We start from the raw sequence: 20,620 nt of genomic DNA on the forward strand, positions 1-20,620 counted from the left end.
TCTGATGTGACTTTTGTATTCGGAGACTTTTCTGATTGCTTTACAATTGATGTATTGTCATGGCTCCCACCAGAAGCTCTCTGCTGCGCCTAACGATACAACTTTTCAGAAGACTGTTAAACTGTTTAATTCTGTTTTTTAGTGCTTGATTCTAAGAGAGAGAAGGAAGTGGTAAGTGAGATTTCCAGCAGATGTTTGAGACTTCTACAGCAACTAATAGTGGGATTGGGTTTTTGTTCTAAACCTCGCTGAGAACTGAACGAGTGTCCCAGTTTCAAATTTGATAGTAATCCAAATACACAGCATTTTGGAATTCATTGGAAATTGAAGCTTCAAGGTGTCCTCTTTATTGCCTGTTATCTCAGCCAAGAGTATTGGAAGACCACCTAAGTGTTTAACACCGCTCTTCCACGCTTGCAGTTGAAAAAGAATCAGTGGTCCTAGTAGGAGACCGGGGAAGTCCATTACATTGTGTCCTGATAGGAGTATATGATTTCTCTTTGTTTCTCTACTTGCTTACAGCATACCCTTATATGCAGTATACAAGAGTCCTGCTGATGTCTTGAGGAAAGATTTCTCTTTTCTGCCTTGATTTTTTGTGTTTTTCCTTCAAGATCTTTAACAAAGGAGTATGTTCACAATTGCATATCTTTCTAGAGTGGGGGTTTTTTTTTTGCTTACCTGGAAAAGATTTGCTTGTCCTCTGGCTTAGATACTGCTCATATATTGGACTGGGGCTGAGCAGACTAGATTTACGAACATTAATGATGTCACTCTCACCTCTTCCCAAGTGATGGTACTCTTTGTCATTTACTCTAAGCAATGCCATGCGGTTGGTAGGGAAAAAAGAAACACTCAAAAATGAAGAGTTTGTTAATCAGAATTTCATTTGTCTAGTATCTTCCAATTTCTCCTTTATTTCTTAAAGCTGTATTATAGTTTCACCGGAGGAGAAGGAACATATGTCTGCATATAATAGATTTAAATGATTGATTGTGCCAGACAATGAGCCCAAATACTATTGATAATTTTTTTTTCCTTATTGGGAAAGAGACAGGCATAATTGATGGTATATTACTCTTTCTTTGTATACCAGCAATAGTGCTAACATAGACCTTGGTGTAGTACCTGATGCTGTCTTCAATAGTATAAACCACATTATTTAACCTCTTCGGCACAGACGGTATATTGTTTAAAAGCAGTCTCCAAGGATTTCGCTAGCACAGAGAAATCCTCAGCCAACTTAGCACTTTCTTAGTTGTCAGCCTTTGATACGTATTGCAGTCTCGAACCTAATTTTGGATATATTTGCGATAGTGCTCTCCCTTAAGTATGCTTTCTACTAATACTAGGTAGTGTTTGGTCTTAACAGTCTTTAGGACATGAGCACAGGAAGGTAAAATAAAGCTTTCCAAATTCACCTCCCCAAGATTGCTGCTCTGACAGCACCAAGGCTCTGGCCTTGTGACTCAGAGTCCTTTGCCCTCTGTCCCCTCCAGAGAAAAACCGTGTTTCTAAATGTGTCTAGATACCTTTTCTTTTTTCTTTTTTCTTTTTTTTTTTTTTTTTTTGTTAAATAAGCAGGAATGCTTGGTAGCTGTTGACTTGATGTACTCGCTTTTAGTATTTAGGGACTTGATTTTAATACAGTTACATGTCCTGACTGAGGTATAGGACAGTGTAGGCTGTCTTCATCCACATAACGCAGAAACTTTTCACATCCATCCATCCATCATCTACAAAAGCTTCTCAGCTCAGAGGGAAAGACAAGGGCGAGGTGGGGGGAGAGGAACCATTTAAAAATCAAATTGAATCATTGCACCTCTCTGAAATGAGAAGGTGGTGAGCTGATGTCTGAGTAGTGAATATTGATCAGGAAATATGGAAAAGCTTTCCCTGAGGCATCCTACTTACCTCTCTTTGAAATAAATGGAAGAATGCCCTAGTTTAAAGTATTTACAATCCACAGGTAGTGCAAATAATCAACCACCTAAAAGTCCTTCCTGTGTTATACTGTTATCATTTGAACTACCGGAGCAATTAGAAGTCCTAAACCAAATCTGGAGCCCTGCAGCGTTCAGGGGCTCTGCTGCCTTTATTACCTATCCGTAGCTCAGATAGGGATGGCAGCATGAGAAGTGCACCTGGATAGGTGAAGGGTGATTTTCTGAAACCTATGGGAAAAGCAGTTGGGCATGTTCTCCCTCTTCTCCTTTTTTCCCTCCTCCTGTCCCAAAAATAAAGGAAGGATCTTTGAAAGCTTTCAGCAGAAAGTAACAACCTAAACAGCTGCAATATAAAAAAGACTTTTGACTTTGCTTTTCATAAAAAGGTGAAATATTATTACTAATTTATTTTTCTTTCACATATTAAATGAAGGACAGATTTAGCTGTTGTTTCATAATGGGTTATAATGTAGTAAAATCTCAGGCATCCTTTTACGATAACTGCATTGTTCTATTTAATTTCAAAATCATTCAAATATTGTAATTTTTCTTGCCAATGCATAGGTGCTTCATGAAGAGACTACAATACCAGGAACTGATTTGAAGTTATCGTACTTAAGCTCCAGGGCTGCAGGATATAAATCTGTTCTGAAGATCACTATGACCCAGTCTGTTATACCGTTTAATTTAATGAAGGTTCATCTTATGGTGGCAGTGGTGGGAAGACTTTTCCAAAAATGGTTCCCTGCATCCCCAAATCTGGCTTACACTTTCATATGGGATAAAACTGATGCATACAACCAGAGGGTCTATGGATTATCTGAAGCTGTTGGTATGTGTGTTATGGAGAGTATTTTCCATTTTCACTGTTGTCTTGAAAATAGGGAATTACATCATAAATGCCTATATGCATTAATTAGAAAATATTTATCAGGATAAGATGAGAAATAAAGGTGCATAGTAAAATATATTAGATAATAGTAATCTAAACTCTTGAGTTGTAAGAAGAGAGTATTTCAAAAGGAAAAAGAGACCATGCTCATTTTTCCCTTGGAGTTCTCAACCTGTGAGTAACCCTCAACATAAATAATGCCATATGGTACTTAGTCTGAGCTCTCCTCATGCAGTAGAGCACAATAGCCGTCTGGCATATTTCACAGCGTGATTTTTTTCAGTATCTGTCCTAATCCACTTATTTTTAGTAACTAAAGTTATTTTAACAATCTCAGATTACTTTCTAAAATATTTTGGAATTCTTTTTAGTGTTTTCAATACATATAAGGAGGTCTTGGGGACTTTTAGGTAGCCTGGGGGAGCAGAAGAACATAGGCTGGTTAAGGAAATTGCAATTTTTTAAAACTATTCTTCTGAACAAAATTCCATTTTTTAATGAGAAAAATTACTGTTGTTTCAGTGTCTGTAGGTTATGAATACGAGTCATGCTTGGATCTGACTCTCTGGGAAAAGCGGACTGCCATTTTGCAGGGCTATGAACTGGATGCCTCTAACATGGGTGGTTGGACACTGGATAAACATCACGTATTGGATGTTCAGAATGGTGAGGAGTTAGGTTCCTTGTTGCTGATTGTAATACTCAACAGCACTGCACTTAAGCATATCATTCTAGCTTTCCAAATGTTTGCTTTGTTGTTAAAAAAAGAAAATGTTAGCGTGTTTTACATATGGTAAATGCTTTGAGTTTTACCAGCTATGCTATGTTTCTTCCTCCTAAAAATACATATGCGTTAAAAATGTCACCTAACAAATATCTTACAGTAAAACCTCTGGGTCATTTTGTGGGGGCTATGTTTACCAAAAAAAGCCCCCCAAAATGTTGAAGTTGTTTTTAAAGAGTGAGTGATGCTAAGGAAAAGTTATTTTTAAGGAAATTGTAAATGTCAGCATTGTTACTGGCATTAACTGGTTCTACATTAGCAATGTGTTGAACAATATTTAAACTTTCAGTTTTCATGATGAGTGAAATTTAAATGGCAATAAAGGGCATAGTCCTCGGGGGCTCGGCTGCTCAGTGAAGTAGTCTGGGCAGTAGTGAGTAACTCCTCAGTAATTTCAGCTAAAAGATGGGGAGCAGCGTACATTTGTGAGCGTTGTGCCTTAGCACCAAGGTAAATCCATCTGACATGCTTCCCATCAGCTACCTGGAGGGCAGCGCACTAAGGGCTGGGTCTCCAGCCAGACACAGAACAGGGAATTTGGAAAAATTTGCCTGGCCGTGTTGTAAAGAGGGTGAAATAAGCCGAGGCGCACGACTCACGGTGGGAGTTGGTGGTTTATGCAGAGGGGGAGCGCAGAGGTAATTCGGCAGGAAGAACGTCACTCCGGCGGTACCTGCTGCTCCTCAGGGATTCCCACCACCGCAGCAGCTTAGTTGTGTGACGTGCTGGTCACTAGCGAAAGCATTGCTTCTGACTGGTAGATAAACAAGGTAACCAAAAAAAAAAAAAAAGGGGGGAAGAACTTCATTGTCCCTAATTTAGAACGTCAAATATAACTGTGCCAACTGCCGTGAGGTAATCCATCTGAAAATCTAAAGAGCCACAATTGTGTATGTATATGTAAGGTTGATTCAGTTTGCAGGGTAGACCAGCGGTGGCTTTAAATTATGTTCAAGAGTACGTTTGACCAGTAATGACTTTTCAAAGTGACATGTGCCTAATTGAATAAACGAAGTCTAGAGTTGTAATGACAAGGTGGAGGAGCTGGGGAAATTTATTCAGAGGAGAGTGCAGTGGCAGGCGTTTGTACAGACACCCTGAACGGCTGCAGTAAATAGTCTAATGTACATCCCTCTAGTCTGTGATAATAGAGGAGAAATGTGAAGGACCAATTTTTCAAAGTAATGACAGAATAAATCAGGTGCAATAGTGCACTGTGCTGACATGTAGGATTCCTCTGATGAAAATTATAGAACTCAGCTATTTCAGGCAAAATTATGGTTCCGTGATTGTCATAAGTGAGGTAATCACAGGAAGGGGGATTTTGTATACTATTAATGCATTCTGGCTTTGACTAGTCAGAAAAAATACATTCTGTCTATTTTATTTAAATGACTTATTTAGATTACTTGTCTTTAAGTTTCCATAAACCATTTTCATTCTTCCTCATTTTCTCATGTGTATTGGTTTTGTATTTATATCTCCCAAGTTTTATAACATTGAGAAGTAGTGAAGCCATCTAAAACATTTTAAGAAGAAAAAAATTTTTTTTCTCATATCTTTCGGTATTAAGAGCGTATTTTTGGGAAAGGAAGAGGAATACATCTTACATTTCCTTAATGTATGTTTAGAGCAATGATTTTTTTGAAGGCACCTCAAAAAAGGAATGTGAACCTCAGCCCCCAAAATTGCCTTTGAAACTCTGTACACACTACCAGTAAAACATATATCTCTGGTTTACATGGATTATACCACATAAAAATGTATTGTGACTTAGGAGTATAACCATAATATACCTGACCATTCCTAGAGGACACCTTGGTGGATTCATTGAGATACATAATAACGAGGGTCCTGGCAACATTTAACACACTGTAAATTCAAACATTTTTTCTAGGACGGAAGGTTTAACATAAAGCCATGCATTTTTCTTCTCAGATTTCCTACAGAGGCTATAAGGAAGAAAAAGTACTGCTGGCACATTGCTTTGTCTTTACAAAAGTATTGTTCTTTTCATGCCTCAAAGCAGAATTAAGTTTAAGAGGCAGGTTGGCCGGGCACCACATTTTTTTTGTTGTTTTGACATTTTTAATAACTGCCTATAACCGCAGACATGGTATTGAGGCAGACTTTGTTGCCAGAGGTACATTTTTATTGTTAGCTGAGTAAAGAGCCTTTCATAATGTAAAATTGAGGCAATCGCCAACTTTCTTGAAGTAGCTCTTTAATTAATTTGCATCAGTAATCCACTTTAGATTAGATTTGACATCATATTCATAATTAGTTGAAGTAGGACTTCAGAAATAAAATTAGCAAATATATTTTGTAATAATATATGCACAGTTAGAGTTTCCATGTCTTGTGGGGGATTTCTGAACCTAAAGGATTTAGGTCTTGTTTTTATTAAGTAGGCCTTGCATTTCCTTAAACATGACAATTTTTATTCTGAATTATGAATATTAAAAGCTATTAACATTTTAATATAAGAAGAACTGCAAATTTGCTTGGGTTTAAAATGCTAGTATTTTTAGTGTTTCTTCTACATTTGGTGAACAAGATAATTTAATGTTTTGGATGTTTTTTATTTTTAACCGAATTATAACTATTAATGTTTGAATAAAATTCTGTCAATTTTAACGAGGAAAATATCTTGGGGAAACAAAGTTAAAAGTCTGTTAAGTTATATTAATCAAATTAAAGGGAATATTTATAATACCTATGCATCATCATATATACATGCACTCAGAGTTTCTGCATACTGTTTTTAATTTTGTGTCTGTGTGTGTGTGTGTGTGTGTGTGCGCTCTTTTTTTTTTTTTTTTTTTTTTAACCTTATCTGCCAGGAATCCTGTACAAAGGAAATGGTGAAAATCAATTTATATCTCAGCAACCCCCAGTTGTTAGCAGCATTATGGGCAATGGAAGAAGACGCAGCATCTCCTGCCCAAGTTGTAATGGTCAAGCGGATGGTAATAAATTATTGGCTCCAGTTGCCTTAGCTTGTGGAATAGATGGCAGTCTCTACGTGGGGGATTTCAACTATGTTCGGCGGATATTTCCATCTGGAAACGTAACTAGTGTTTTGGAACTGAGGTACGTTTTTCTCTCATCTCCAGCTTTCGGAGTTGTGAATTACTGTTGTGAACTAAAGTGTGGAATAGATTTCTGGCACTGCGTAAGTCAGAGTTTCCAAATGCATTTGGAAACAAAAAATGTGGAAACAAAAAACTTTAATACCTTTGAAATAGTATTTAGAACTGAAGTGAATAAATACTTTACCATGGTAAAGTATTTTAACCATGCAAATCTAAACTGTGAGAATTTAATCTACCCAAAGTAATTATTCTGTGGATTTACTGATTTAACTTACGTAGTCAACAGGACTTGGACAGAAGTTGGCAATTCGTCGCTTCACTAATGATGGATTTAAATGTTGCTTTCTTTTCATCTTTTAACATCCTTTCTGAATATTTTTCTAATACTGTTTTTTCTGTTCTTTTTTACTTGCTCCCACCAAGAAATAAAGATTTTAGACATAGGTAAGCATTTCTTAAAGAAGATTTATATTTTTCTAACTGTTCTTTCTTCTTTTTTTTTTTTTTTTTAAAGAAATGAATGCTTATAATGGACAAGTCATTTCGGAGATGTATTATTAGAAAAGAGGAGTATTTTTCAAAAATAATGAGTTCATATGTTTTAGTTATGTCAGCTGTCAGGCTGTATCCTCCTTTCAGATAAGAGTTCCTATTTTCTCATCACTCTCTGTCCGCAGCCAGCGCTGCTCTTCTGTTTCTGTGTGCCTTCCTTTGCTGTCCCCTTGTCTCTGCTCACTCACATGCCTTGCTAGCAGCAGTTTTGCTGATCCTATCAAAACTCATTAATCAGATCCCCCAAATGCCCTGAGAACGGCACATAACTAATAAAATTTTGAAAGTATAAAGTGAGTTCATGTTATTAGCCTTTTGATGTTGAGTCTTTACAGGCTCACGTATAAAAGATTTCTTTATTTAAAGCAAGAGAACTTTTCGTAATAATGAAAGCTAAAATTGTTGCACGGTAGCATGGCTCCAGGAGTTAAGACTTGTTGTAAAAAAAATAATAACAATCAGAAGGATGTAGAACAGTATTCATCCATCCTGACTTAGGTACAATAGTGTCAAGAACCGAGAAAAAGAAGATGGATGCTTAGAATTGCTTTGCCATGACAGCCCTTGCTGGTAAGGAGACAAAACCGGAGTTGATATGCAAAAATCTTGTTGGATTCAGGAAACTCTGCAAGACTTTTTGATAGAACTGCTAAATACATGAGGCGCAGCAACCCTCTTTCTCTCCTTTTTGCTGCCAATCTTTTTTTTTTTTCCTTTTTCTTTTTTTAAACAAATCCCAGAGAGTCATATCTCAGCTTTCCTTTTGCCTTTTTTTTTTTAATCACTTTGCTTCTGGCCATATGTCTTTGTGAGGAAGGCTTTTATGTTTAAGAAATTGTTTCAAACATGTTAGGGGAAAAGTTCCATGACTAAATAAGGTGTTTGCCTCAGTTTTAGTGATGAGAATTGGGAGCTGATGCATAGCCTGGGTGGCTCATGTTCCTTTTGCAGGGGTGACTCAGAGGCAGTCTCTTCTACTTAGCGGTGTTTGGTTGCGTTTCTTCCACCTCTTTTAAAAGAATTGCAACCTTTATGGAATTGCAAAGCTGTGATAACAGCTGGATAAGACATTGTCTTGACAAATATATGGAATATGAAGTAATACTCAGAATGGGAATTTGGAATGGACAGGTGGCATTAAGGGACTGACATGTAGTGACGCTTGTTTTCTGTGATTTAGTAGTGGCACCTTCTTCTACTTCTGGCAGAAATGTGGTTGCGTTCTCAGCCGTGGCCCTTCAGAAGCTAGACCCATATATGCAAGAGACGTTTGTGAGGGAGAACACTGAAGCTTTTCTGTTTTATTCATGTCTACACATGCATAAGCTTCAGGTAGTGAAAGTGTTGTAATTGTGCTGCCTCAAGTATTGTAACAGCGTTTCCACAGGCCCAAAGAGCAGCTGTGAAGTGGGGGGTTCCCCCGGGGGTAGAAGGATGCGGAGAGGATCACTCCGCAGGACTCGCTCTGCGGGAATGGTTGTGGAGCCAGCACGCTGGAGGTCTTTAGCCCAGTAAGCGGCCTGATGTGATCTACTACGCGTTTGAGTCTTTTCTCCCGTCAGTACATGTTATTCTGATAAATGGGGGGGGGGAGGGGGGGAAGAGCTACTGAGGCCCAAATCCAAAGGCTGTAGAATTTAAATGGAGGTCGTTGTCCCAAAACACACCAGCAGACACACTGGATTAGACCAAACATGCAGTTAGCCCAGTATCTTGTCTCCTGCACTGTGCAACAGCAGATGGAAGGCTATAAGGTAGTTGTAATTATCTGTGACATTTTCCCTGTGTACACTCGCAGGCTCAGACTTTTGCTGCTCAGGGACTTCCTAAGCCAACAGGGGTATCTTGAAGTTTAATAATCCTTGACAGCCTTTTGTTCTGTGAATTTATCTGATTATTTTTTTAACCCGTGTAAAGCTTCAAGATCCACTGAATCCGGTGGCCCAGGGCTGCACCGCTTAGGGACACCTTGGGGAACGAAATGGCTTCCTTCGTCTGCGTTAAGTTGTACAGAGCCTCGTGACATGTTGCAGAGAAATGAGAAGCGCATCTCTCTGGCTTGAAGGAGAGAGAGGGTGACCTGTCCAGTTTCACTGGCAAAATCTTAAAATTGTGGGGGAGATTTCTATTTAAACTAGGGTTTAGAAAACAGCCCTCGACAGACCACTTTGCAATACCTAAGTACTAGGCATTGAAACTCAGAAAATGCACTAAAGTATGCATTCACCCAGTAAAATTAATAAAGAGCATTAAATACTAGTTCAGATCTGTTATCCATTCAAGCATTCAACTTTCCTCTCCTGCAAAGACAGTACTCGAGCACCGAGTGATGAGTCCCCCACCCAAGGAGCCTGTACTCTAAGGAGACCATGCCGATCACATTTATTCTCTAATATACCAGTGACCTAACATTTTGTAAATCTCAAAGCTGAACTGATGTCTTTATACACACTGCTGCCTATGAGTGATTAATGCTGATAGGCATTCTTGGAAGAAGTAATTTTTAGAAGGACTTTGAAGACAGGGAGGGCATTTGTAGGCTGTGGTGATATCCCCAGTCTGCAGGGAGCCAGACGAAAGCTTAGTAAAACATAAAAGCAACTTTGAGGGCATATGGTTTAGAAGGCGCACAGTGAATGGCAGAGAGAGTATGAATAAGGGCTGAAGTAGGAAAAATATAATTTTTATAATTCTGCATGGAGGGCAATGCAGGGGATCTGACAGTTGAAGAATTAAAGAACGGCATAAGCAAGTGAGAAGCAGTGGGAAATAGATCATCACAGCAACAAAACAAAATGGTAGTGCTTATGAGTACGTTTTTCCAACGCTTTTCATTACAATTTTATATTAAGAAAGCCATCAACAGCAACAACAGGAAAACGTGCAAAGCCTGATCGTTGAAGAGGCCCAAGGGGGCTGCAGGCACGCACGCGTGCGTGTGTGTGTGTGTGTGTGTGTGCACGTGCACGCCTGCTTTAAATTCTGTGCACCGCTTTTAAGTGTAGATAGAACAAGTTAATTCGTAGTCATTTGTCTTGTATAGCAGTCCGTGTTGGTATATGACTGCATGTTTTTCCGAGCTCCCTACAGTGATTAGATGATAGTGAACAAGTTGAACAGTGGATTTCATTTCTTTGCTTTTGTTGCTGGCGGTAGAAGACAGGACTTTAACATTATTTTAAGCTGCGGTGAAATAGAATGGTCTCTGCAGAGCCCTGCAGCTGCTGGGTGCTTACGCCGTTCTGATCTTGAGACCAGCGTAGGGTGCATAGAGGTTTTCTGGCTTGAAAACAGGCATGGTTTTCACTAAGCGGTTGCTTAGTTCCCCAGACTGTGCCTTGCTCCTCTGAATTCGTTACTGGTTCGTTTCTGATAACTAAAGCTGCTTCTGCTTTGGAACCTTCTCTTGAAAAGAAACACTAAAGTCAATCCTTCTGTGTTATCCCAGAAAGGAGCCATTAGACTCCTCCGTACGACAGCTTAGAGACTTTATATCGACTCAAAAATAATATCCTGAGCAACCCCCAAATTTTGCTTTTTGTTCAAAATGAGAAAATATCTTTAAATTATGACCTATATTTTTTGTATTGATGAGGACACATAACTTACTGCTAAAACTAATCTTGCATAAGAGATACACCATTTTTGTTAAAATTAATTAAAAAGCAGCGATACTTTCCTATTTGTTTATGAAGAAAACGCTTCAAAAAACTTTTTAAAAGAAATAATTGTGTTGGACATAAATTGTTTAGTTTCTGATTTGATGAATCTTTATTCCAGCAATTGAAAAACATGATTCAAGCAGTGTTAAATGAGTTGCCGAGAAGTACTTTAATTCAGATTTTAGTAGTATAAGGAAGAACTTTATTTTAAATTGCAGGGAAATAAAATTTGATTGCATAGTTCACATTTTGCAATATGTTTATATTTGAAATGTCTGCAGTGTTTCTTAAAGACCAAAGTAATCATGTAAATGGGTATAATTTAATTTGCAGTCTATGGAGGTATAAATAATTCGTACACTACAGAACGATCATATAAATAATCTGTGCATAAACAAAGGTTTTGAAAATATCCTTAAACTATTTAGTACTTTGCCAGTAATAGATTTCTAACAGACAGAAATTTAAAGTAAGCCTGCACTTAATTGTTTTCAGACATGCTGCGTAACATTCAGCTCTATAGCAGAGCTTTTTAAGAGGTGCTAATCACTGTACGTGATTTCATTAGTCTGCTTCCCTTGATTTCTTTGTTCTGAACCAACATGGTAAAAGTCATATAACCAAAGAAAATCTTACTTGCGCAACACATTTTTCTGTGTTTTTGTAACTGGATAGCTATAAAAATCTGTCCCTGCTAAAAGACATAATTCGTTCACAACTTGTTCCTGTTGGTCTCTTGCTGCTTTTTGCAAGTAGCAGTACATAAAAATGTGTTACATTAGCACAGTTATATATTTACAGAATGTGAAGTATAGCATTCTGCGAACAGATGTTGGGATATCACCAAGATCGGTAGATGTGTTTAAGCAGCGCTTTTGCAAACATCAGAAAGGGAACTGACTGTTCTGACACTCTGATTCAATCCATTAGGAGAGCATCTGAAATTACCTCCTGTACTTACATGACCTCATTTCAGTTTTTCATGCCATAAATTAGGTCAGGAATCCTAGCTGCAGTGGGTTAAGTTTCTTACACTATCATATATCAACCCAAAAGGTACTCTCCAGGGTTGTTTTTTTCACCAGCAGGGAAGAAAAGACAGTAATTCTCAATTACGTGGCACCAGTGGAGAGGCAAAATGTATGTTCCTGGGAAAATGGTTAGCAATATATGTTTTCACTGTAATAAAGACTGTGTTGGCATAGTTAGCGGTTTTGTGCCAATGTGTACAGTAATTTGAAATATGACTCTGTGTTAAGAAGAAAGGAAAAGCTCCATTCAGTGTCCTAGCGGAAAAGATGACATTCCCTAATGTGTTACATCATGCATATCACGTCCTTGAAAGCAATGGATTAAGCACATAACTTGCAAAGGATGTCTTATCTCTTGCCCATGAACTAATAATATGAACTCTGCCTTATCTGTTTATGAATTATATAAACCATGCACCCCAGCAGCCTTATATGAATTATAATAAAATAGATGGGGTGATAACAGCAACTAAGTGTAAGCTAGGCTTGGGGTCATGCTACAAAGTTGGGAGCTGAACTGAGGCTTCAAAGACCAAGAAAGCCTGGGTGTTTTTAGACTCCACTGTTCGATTTGGTCTGTTACAGAGACAGGAACGATCTTTAATTACACAGCACAGAACAAGCATCACAGACAAAAGTGAATTTTCTGTCCTAAAAGGATGAGGAGTCTAGACTGGACTGCTTTTGACACAGGAGAGAGATGAAAATTGAGAAAGGCCTGAGCTGGAGTGGAGAGCCAGCACGGGACTAACCACGGTGGTGGACTCACTGCCTCTCCTGCCATGAAAGGGGCATGGGAAGAAGCAGAGTCAGGACATCAGCCTCCGGGAAGGACTCGTCTTCTTCCCCTTCCTTGTCTAAGCAGCAGCTGCTGCCACCTTGCTCACACCATTGGGTCCTCTCCTTGTATCATCTCGAGGTGCTGTGGCCAGAGCAGTTTTACCAACTCTGCCAAAAGTCTGCTTTGGGGCCGCGACCTATGCTGCATGTGCCTAGAGCATCAGGGCAGTTTTTAACTATTTATATATTACTACACAGCACGTATGAGCTGAAACCTTTCTTTCCAATGTTAGGTGCAGCTAATTACAGCATACATGCTTCCTTTTTACAGCAGCAACCCCGCTCACAGATACTACCTCGCAACTGACCCCGTCACAGGAGATTTGTACGTTTCTGACACAAACACGCGCAGGATTTATCGGCCCAAGGCACTCACTGGTGCAAAAGACCTGACCAAAAATGCTGAGGTGATAGGAGGAACCGGGGAGCAATGCCTGCCATTTGACGAGGCAAGATGTGGTGATGGAGGCAAGGCGGTGGAGGCAACTCTCATGAGCCCGAAAGGTAAAAGGAGTTATCCCTTCATAACTTTAAAACTAATATGAAAGTTTGGAGCCAGGGCCTGATCATGTGTAATACTGAACCTGGTGTTTGACTGAGAAACGTGTTTTTGAATAGTACTTTCACGCTGGAAAGAGCATTGGGGAAGACGGTTACAGCATACCCAGGTTGATTTTACAAATATAAATATTTGGCTTTCGTGGTTATTGAGCATTTTAAAATGCTCATTTAGATTGTGTGTTTGGCAAACTATAGTGAAGGTTTAAATTTGATGTTGCATTTGGTTGCACTTAGCCAATTTTTCAGTTTAGCTTAACATGCTAGGCCTTCTCTGCATACTCTCCAAAGAACAGCGCGTGCAATCAACAAAAGTAGATTTCATAGCGAATAGTGGTTTATTAGGCGATGTATGTTTACAAACTGTTGTACTACATAGTGTCTGATACCATATTTTCTGCCCTTAATGTCCATTATATACATACCACTTCCACCTGTAGTTGGTTATGGATAATGCATTTTCTGCTAGCGCAAGAAACTAACTTTTATTCTCTCCGCTAAAGGAATAGCCATTGACAAGAATGGGTTAATCTACTTTGTCGATGGGACCATGATCAGAAAAGTGGATCAAAATGGAATAATATCCACGTTGCTTGGCTCCAATGACCTGACCTCAGCACGACCGCTAACCTGTGATACCAGCATGCACATCAGTCAGGTACTCTTTTAACTGCTGCAAATTTGGAAGGCTGAGCTGGGGCTAGGAAGTGCAGCCTGCTTGCCCCTTAAAATAAAATGGGGTAGAATGTGTAATGAATATTTAACAGCAGAATTTGGGACAAAGAAATCTATTCCAAGGGCATGAATTGCAGTATATTGTCTTAGCCAGAAATGCTGCTGTATTCAATTTTTCTGCCCGTAAAGTTCAGTCTAGTTTAGAACAGCAAGACTATCGGCAGGAAACATGAAGTCTAGCAGTAAATACTGGAAGAGTAGCAAATATGTTAGGACAATATTGGCATGTCAATATTTTCTGAATGAAATAAACCACTAACATCCTTAGCATATTAGGGTGAATGTGAGGATATACAGAAGAGCATATTTTCCTGTTTGTCTCAAGAAATCTGTGTAGCTAAGAAGGAACAAGCACTAGTGGTATGTTCAAAAATGGAGTGCAGAACAGTGCTTCATAGTCTGGAAGGTAATCAGTTTTATTTTTTGGTACTGCAAGAATACAAAACAAGAGTACTGTCTATGAATATGTATGTCGTTTTTTACATCTGTTTTTTATTTATGTATTGGTGATGCATAAAACTACAGCTTTTATAGGAGGGGAAATCTGACCTGTAATACAGTTTGAATGCACTTCTAGCATTAATCTAAAACTGAAGGTAGATTCATTTATTGAATTTAAGGTGCATTGGTTAACTGTTTTAAAAAACCACTTTTCTTTGTTAAGGTACGTCTGGAATGGCCTACAGATTTAGCTATCAACCCAATGGATAACTCCATTTATGTTTTGGATAACAACGTAGTTTTGCAGATCACAGAAAACCGCCAGGTTCGCATTGCTGCCGGGAGGCCAATGCATTGCCAGGTTCCCGGAGTGGAGTACTCGGTGGGAAAGCACGCCGTACAGACCACGTTAGAGTCAGCAACTGCCATTGCCGTGTCCTACAGTGGGGTACTTTACATTACAGAGACTGATGAAAAAAAGATTAATAGGATAAGGCAGGTTACAACTGATGGAGAGATATCCTTAGTTGCAGGAATACCTTCAGAGTGTGATTGCAAAAATGATGTCAACTGTGACTGCTACCAGAATGGAGATGGCTATGCTAAAGATGCCAAACTTAATGCCCCTTCCTCTTTAGCTGTGTCTCCAGATGGTACGCTGTATATTGCTGATCTGGGAAATATTAGGATACGGGCTGTGTCAAAGAACAAACCCTTATTGAATTCAATGAACTTTTATGAAGTTGCTTCTCCAACTGATCAAGAGCTTTATATCTTTGATGTCAATGGTACTCACCAGTACACTGTGAGTTTAGTCACTGGAGATTACCTGTACAATTTTAGCTACAGTAATGACAATGATATTACTGCAGTAACGGATAGCAATGGGAATACTCTCCGTATCAGACGGGATCCCAACAGGATGCCAGTAAGAGTGGTCTCCCCCGATAACCAAGTCATCTGGTTGACAATAGGCACTAATGGATGTTTGAAAAGCATGACTGCCCAAGGACAGGAGCTTGTTTTATTTACCTACCATGGCAACAGTGGACTTCTGGCAACTAAAAGTGACGAGACTGGATGGACTACTTTTTTTGAGTGAGTACATAAAGGCAGACGCTTTTTAGTTTTACTGGGTTTATACAATACCATCATTTGAAATATTTTGGGAGTCTGATGAAGTAACTGTAGAGATGACACTCGATAAGAAAAAACACAGAAGGAGACTTTTGACTCCCATACAGTCTGCACCTCTGGCTTCTGCTAGATGTGGATCTGAACGTTCTTAAATTAATTATTCTGAATTTCAGTTTTATGTATTAAAATAATTGTGAGGCAATAGCTCTCTCTTGTCAAGAAGGCTGAAACTCAGAGAACCAAGATTTTGAGAGTTTTTAAAAAAAAAAAACCTAGATTTCTCATTACGTTTGCTCATTAGATTGACATTGTTCTGCAGTGAATACTGACAAGAAATTTGTTTTACCGCCCAATATTTCTTGTTTAATTTTTCAAAGTAAAAGCATGTCTGAGCAGTCTTTTATGCCAAAAAGGGCTAGGTGGATGTTTTTTTAAGTTATAAAAGGTTGTGTTTCATTGAGCGGAGAATATGCAGGAAAGATTTGACGGGTGACATGGCAAGCTCTCACAGAGAGGAACCCCCAGCAGAGGACCGTAGCATGAAATTTGAAAAAAGAAATACGGGCTGTGGAGGGAAATGTCATTCCTGTAGGAAGAAATTAAAAACACAGAGACCACCAGCAGTCAGTGTAGTATACAGATAAGACTGCAACAGTGAGACATATTAGAGAACGAGTAGTACTTGTAATTTTACTAACCTCAGAGAAGTCTTTTAAGTGAATTATTGTACCCACTGTTACAATCATTGAGTTGTCAGCATCTGTTCATAATAGATTAGCAAAAAATTTTACAGACTCCTCAATTACATCGACTAAGGAAGGTCATGACAATTTATATATAAACTAGTAGAACCTGAGAATTCAGATGTTGTCTTTATAGGCAACTTCATCCTCCAAATGAACTGAACTACAAATGGATACACCAAGCAAAATGTAATGAAAATAAAGCTTCAAACATAAACAATTACTTTCAAAAATAAACAATGTAGAACTAACACAGATTTTTTTCAGTAATCTCTATCAACTGGAAAATATTTATGTTTTTAAATCACATCAAAGAAAGACGCTGAAGTTGTGTAAAATGTGCCTCTTAGAAAGCAGAAGGTGTAGAGTTATTTTGATAAGTGAAAATGTTAGAAGGGCCTCAGTTGAGATATTCAGCTTTACAAAGGGCATCATTGAAATCCAGCACTTTTTTTTTTGTTTTCCTTTTTTCCTTCTCCTCTCCTATCTCTGTGATGAAATGCAGTAGCAACTGCTGCCAAGGTCAGGACCTAAAAAAAAGCTCTCAATTCAACACACATGATAAAGAAAATAAAGTGCTGGTGTCAGGTAGTGGCCGCAAAGCCAAACATCTGTGTTCTGAGATAACTTCACGTCTGTGTCAGGGTACGTTTGGCTGAGGCAGGATGCAGGAAGGGTCTGAGCACCCGTATCTTCTCTCCAGCCTTTACATATGCCCATCAGAGACAGGAGAGCAGCAGGCGCTGCTTCACTGCACCTTGTGTCCTGAAGTGGAGAGACGATTAGAAACGCTGATCCCTAGCAAAGACAGCAGGTGGAATGGCATTGCTGCCAGTTTTAAGGTATTCTTACAAAAATAGGTAATTTGGCAGAGCTTTGGTTGCGGGCACGTTACCAAAGCGTTAGCGCACGTCCGTAACATTCGGTTGTGCGTTTGTGCATCATTGCATATCTTTTTAGGTGCTGCCAAGAGGACGAGAAGCCGGTGAGCATAGACAGAGGAACGAGAGAGACTGCTCAGTCAGGAGGGAGGGTGTTCTCACTGGCATGAGTCAGGATGTCCTCTGCGCCGAGACATCGAAGCACAGCTTCAGATGATGCACAAACACACTTTGTTTCCAGCACGCGCGTTGGGCAAGGCGGTCGATTTTGGGGGATAGTGAAGTCTCTTACTGAAATTAAGGCATCTGCTGGCTACAGCAGGCACCTTAAATCATGCTGCCGTTCATGCTGGATAACTGAGAACCCAGAGTTTTAATCAGAGCAGTAGTTTGTCACCGTGTTGCTGGTAGTTTTTTGTGTGCCTACTGCGTGCATTGCAGAAGTAGCTGATGGCTCCCGAATGTATCTTAATGGCTTCTGTGTGATGGCAAAAAAACGGACATTATATTCGTTATTAAGTGGTTTGTAGGTCTGTATTTTTCATCATAGGAAGGGTTTAGGGTACTGTGTGTCATGAGGTACATGGTTATTTACTGAGTCTGTAAAGAGACGTCTTTCACATCTGATCTGCTTTCATGCAGACTTCCTGGTCTGTGTTAAGGTACGTCCAGCTGGCTTATGGAGAACCCTTGTGTTTTGACACAGCGAAAAGGGCAGGCTATTCCCCTCAGTAAGTATTAGTGTTATTTCTGAGCTGCTGTTTGTGCAGTTGCTAAACAATTACCACAGACCAACATCTCATTAGAATTCCCAAACTGAAATAATTATGGAGAAAGCTAAGCAATTTCACTCACCCAGAATTTGCAAGTATATAAGGCTTCTGCAGCAGCAACAGGATTAATCTCCTCTCTGTATCCATGGTGAAGAAGTAATCTGTTTAATTGCAACAAGGAAGATTCAGATTAAATATTTGGAAAAACTTGGACTGTAGAAATATTGGAGCCCTGGGGCAGGCAAACAGCAGCAGTGACCCCTTGGCCTCCACAGACTTTAAGACCAGATGAGACATCTTTCAGCACTGACTTGGGAAGTGTAGCTGATCTTGCCTTGGGGTAGGGGTTGGACCATATGACCTCTGAAGGTCACTTCCAGACATGTTTTCTATAACGTTCCGTGCAAACTGATACCAAAAACTGAAAATTTGCACTCGAATAAATGTAAAGCTACAGAGAGTGAGCAAAAAGGCACTGTGCTGCATTTCTTGCCAAAATGAGCATTCTTAAAAAATACGCAAAATCTCCATCCTATAAATTTGTGTCTGTGTATTTCCCTTTTGAAGAAAAAACAGATATAAACAAGACCATTTTTGGCACCTTTTATTCTAGAATCAGCAAACGTTGTTGTGACTTTGCTTTTCAGTACTGATGACTTGTAATAGTAAATCTGAGTTCTGCTTGGCTTCCAGAGGCCTCAGCCTCTGCCAGCTGTGGCCAAAATGGAAACCAAACGTATAGCATGAGGGTTTGTGTTGTGGGGCACAGTACTCACACACGCGCGCGTCTCTCGGTCCCAGCCTTCGCATGTTCATATTTGTCAGTAGGGTGGGCTAACTAAACTGAAACTAAAAGGTTTCCCTAGAACATCAGTCATACTAAGGAATAAGCAAGTAAGGAAAGAAATCACTCTGACTTGCTTGTTCTGTTTTTGTAATAGCAAAATATTTTGATTTCATTGCTGGATGTATTTTCTTTCAATTTAGGAGTTCAATTTTATTTATGTCATTGTATTTACTCGTATTATCAAAATACTTTGGGAGAGGGACAGAACGTATATTCCATGACAAATTTACACTTTCAACTCAAGGTTAAGAGAACTGTTAGAACTTCCAGTAGATCAGAAATGTAATTTTTTCAACTAGCTCTGATTACGGCTGGGCTGTTTCACCCTTTGTGTGTCATATGTCTGTTTAAATGGCAGGAGTTAAATGAGAGTAAAAATACTGCATTTCTAGGAATGGAAAGATCAGTCTTTGGGGTAATTTAGTAATAGCTTCCTTAAGTTTTCTCCTGTGCAAATCTGCCTGTACAACTGGAGCATGGATTCAGAGAAGTTAGATAATTTCATTTGAGTTCTCAGTGATTTGGGAGGAGAGCTAAGAAAACTTTTTTTCCTTTTCTTAGAATATCTTTTTTTAGTGAGAAGAGGAAGTCTTAAAAAACACTCTAGCCCAACAGTGGCAATAAGTAGGCCAACAGTGGCAATAAGGATCTGTCCAGCTGCTCAGACACATATGAAAGCATTTGGACTTGCTTCTTTTCATTTTTTTTTTTCCCCCAGCCCCCAGACTAAATCACACTAGCGTCAGATCCAAAAAACATTTCCTTTTGTCCTTTATTTAGTCTGGAGACTAAATCTAGAGTTTATCCACTTTGCCTGAAGGGAAAAACTGGCATACAAGAGGGCTTTGTTTTTACTGTTTTGCATTTAGTTTTTTTATAGTGAAAATAACAACTACTAATTTGAATTATTTTGGGTATCAGATAATCTTATTTATTCACACCATGTATTTGTTTACTGACTTCATTTTTTAAGTGTCTTTATTGCAACATGGATTATAGTCTACTGATCAAAATTCAGACTTTGTATTTCAAGACTATCTACTTTTTTGATATACTGTTACTGTGAGGGTGACTGAGCACTGGAACAGGTTTCCCAGAGAGTTTAGGGAGTCTCCTTCCTTAGAGATGTTCAATACCCGACTGGACATGGTCCTGCTTGAGCAGGGGAGTTGGGCTACGTGGTCTCCAGAGGTCCCTTTCAACCTCAGCCTTTCTGTGATTCTGAGAAATTTGCGTTAACTGTAATCTGTTATTGAAGGCGTAAAAACTTGCTGAGTTAAAAATAGTAACAGAGCATCCCTGAAAAGGAGTGAAAATATTTGCATATTTAAAACACAGTTGAGCCATAGGAGGCTAAAAGTCATCCAGGTAGGGTTTTTAATGAAATTATGATGTTCAGCAAGATATAAGAATAATAAGCCTAATCACCTTCTGTTGCTATAAAAATCACCAGATACCTGAGCTGGAAAGGAAATTAATAACTGTGACTATGTATTATGTAACTTGAGCATTTAAACAGATAAATCTTATCTAGCAAAACTGTTTTACAGTTAAACTAATTATACGCATATGAACATTTTGGAATATACTGTTTAGCAGCTAGTCTATATTGAATATTTTTTATTCAGCGGTTTCCATTCTTCACACACAGAGAGGTGACCAAAAGGAGTGTTTTACTTGGACCTGAGACTTTGATACATCAC

At 38.9% G+C, this 20,620-nt stretch overlaps 1 protein-coding gene across 14 annotated transcripts in view; it reads left to right on the forward strand.

Moving 5' to 3' along the window:
* The window catches only part of TENM3 (teneurin transmembrane protein 3), a 1,330,030-nt gene that overhangs the window by 1,277,688 nt on the left and 31,722 nt on the right, over positions 1-20,620 (forward strand). For 7 of the 14 annotated variants that reach the window (XM_068942557.1, XM_068942561.1, XM_068942564.1 and 4 more), the window contains 7 exons: positions 2,511-2,778; positions 3,361-3,504; positions 6,466-6,715; positions 7,141-7,161; positions 13,074-13,306; positions 13,864-14,018; positions 14,760-15,634. In XM_068942557.1, coding sequence (XP_068798658.1) covers positions 2,511-2,778; positions 3,361-3,504; positions 6,466-6,715; positions 7,141-7,161; positions 13,074-13,306; positions 13,864-14,018; positions 14,760-15,634 — 1,946 coding nt within the window. The remainder of the gene's footprint in view (positions 1-2,510; positions 2,779-3,360; positions 3,505-6,465; positions 6,716-7,140; positions 7,162-13,073; positions 13,307-13,863; positions 14,019-14,759; positions 15,635-20,620) is intronic. The other 7 variants (XM_068942559.1, XM_068942565.1, XM_068942570.1 and 4 more) reach the window with 1 other exon arrangement.

The sequence above is a fragment of the Struthio camelus genome, chromosome 4 (genome assembly GCF_040807025.1).
Source record: "Struthio camelus isolate bStrCam1 chromosome 4, bStrCam1.hap1, whole genome shotgun sequence".
NCBI lineage: Eukaryota > Metazoa > Chordata > Aves > Struthioniformes > Struthionidae > Struthio > Struthio camelus.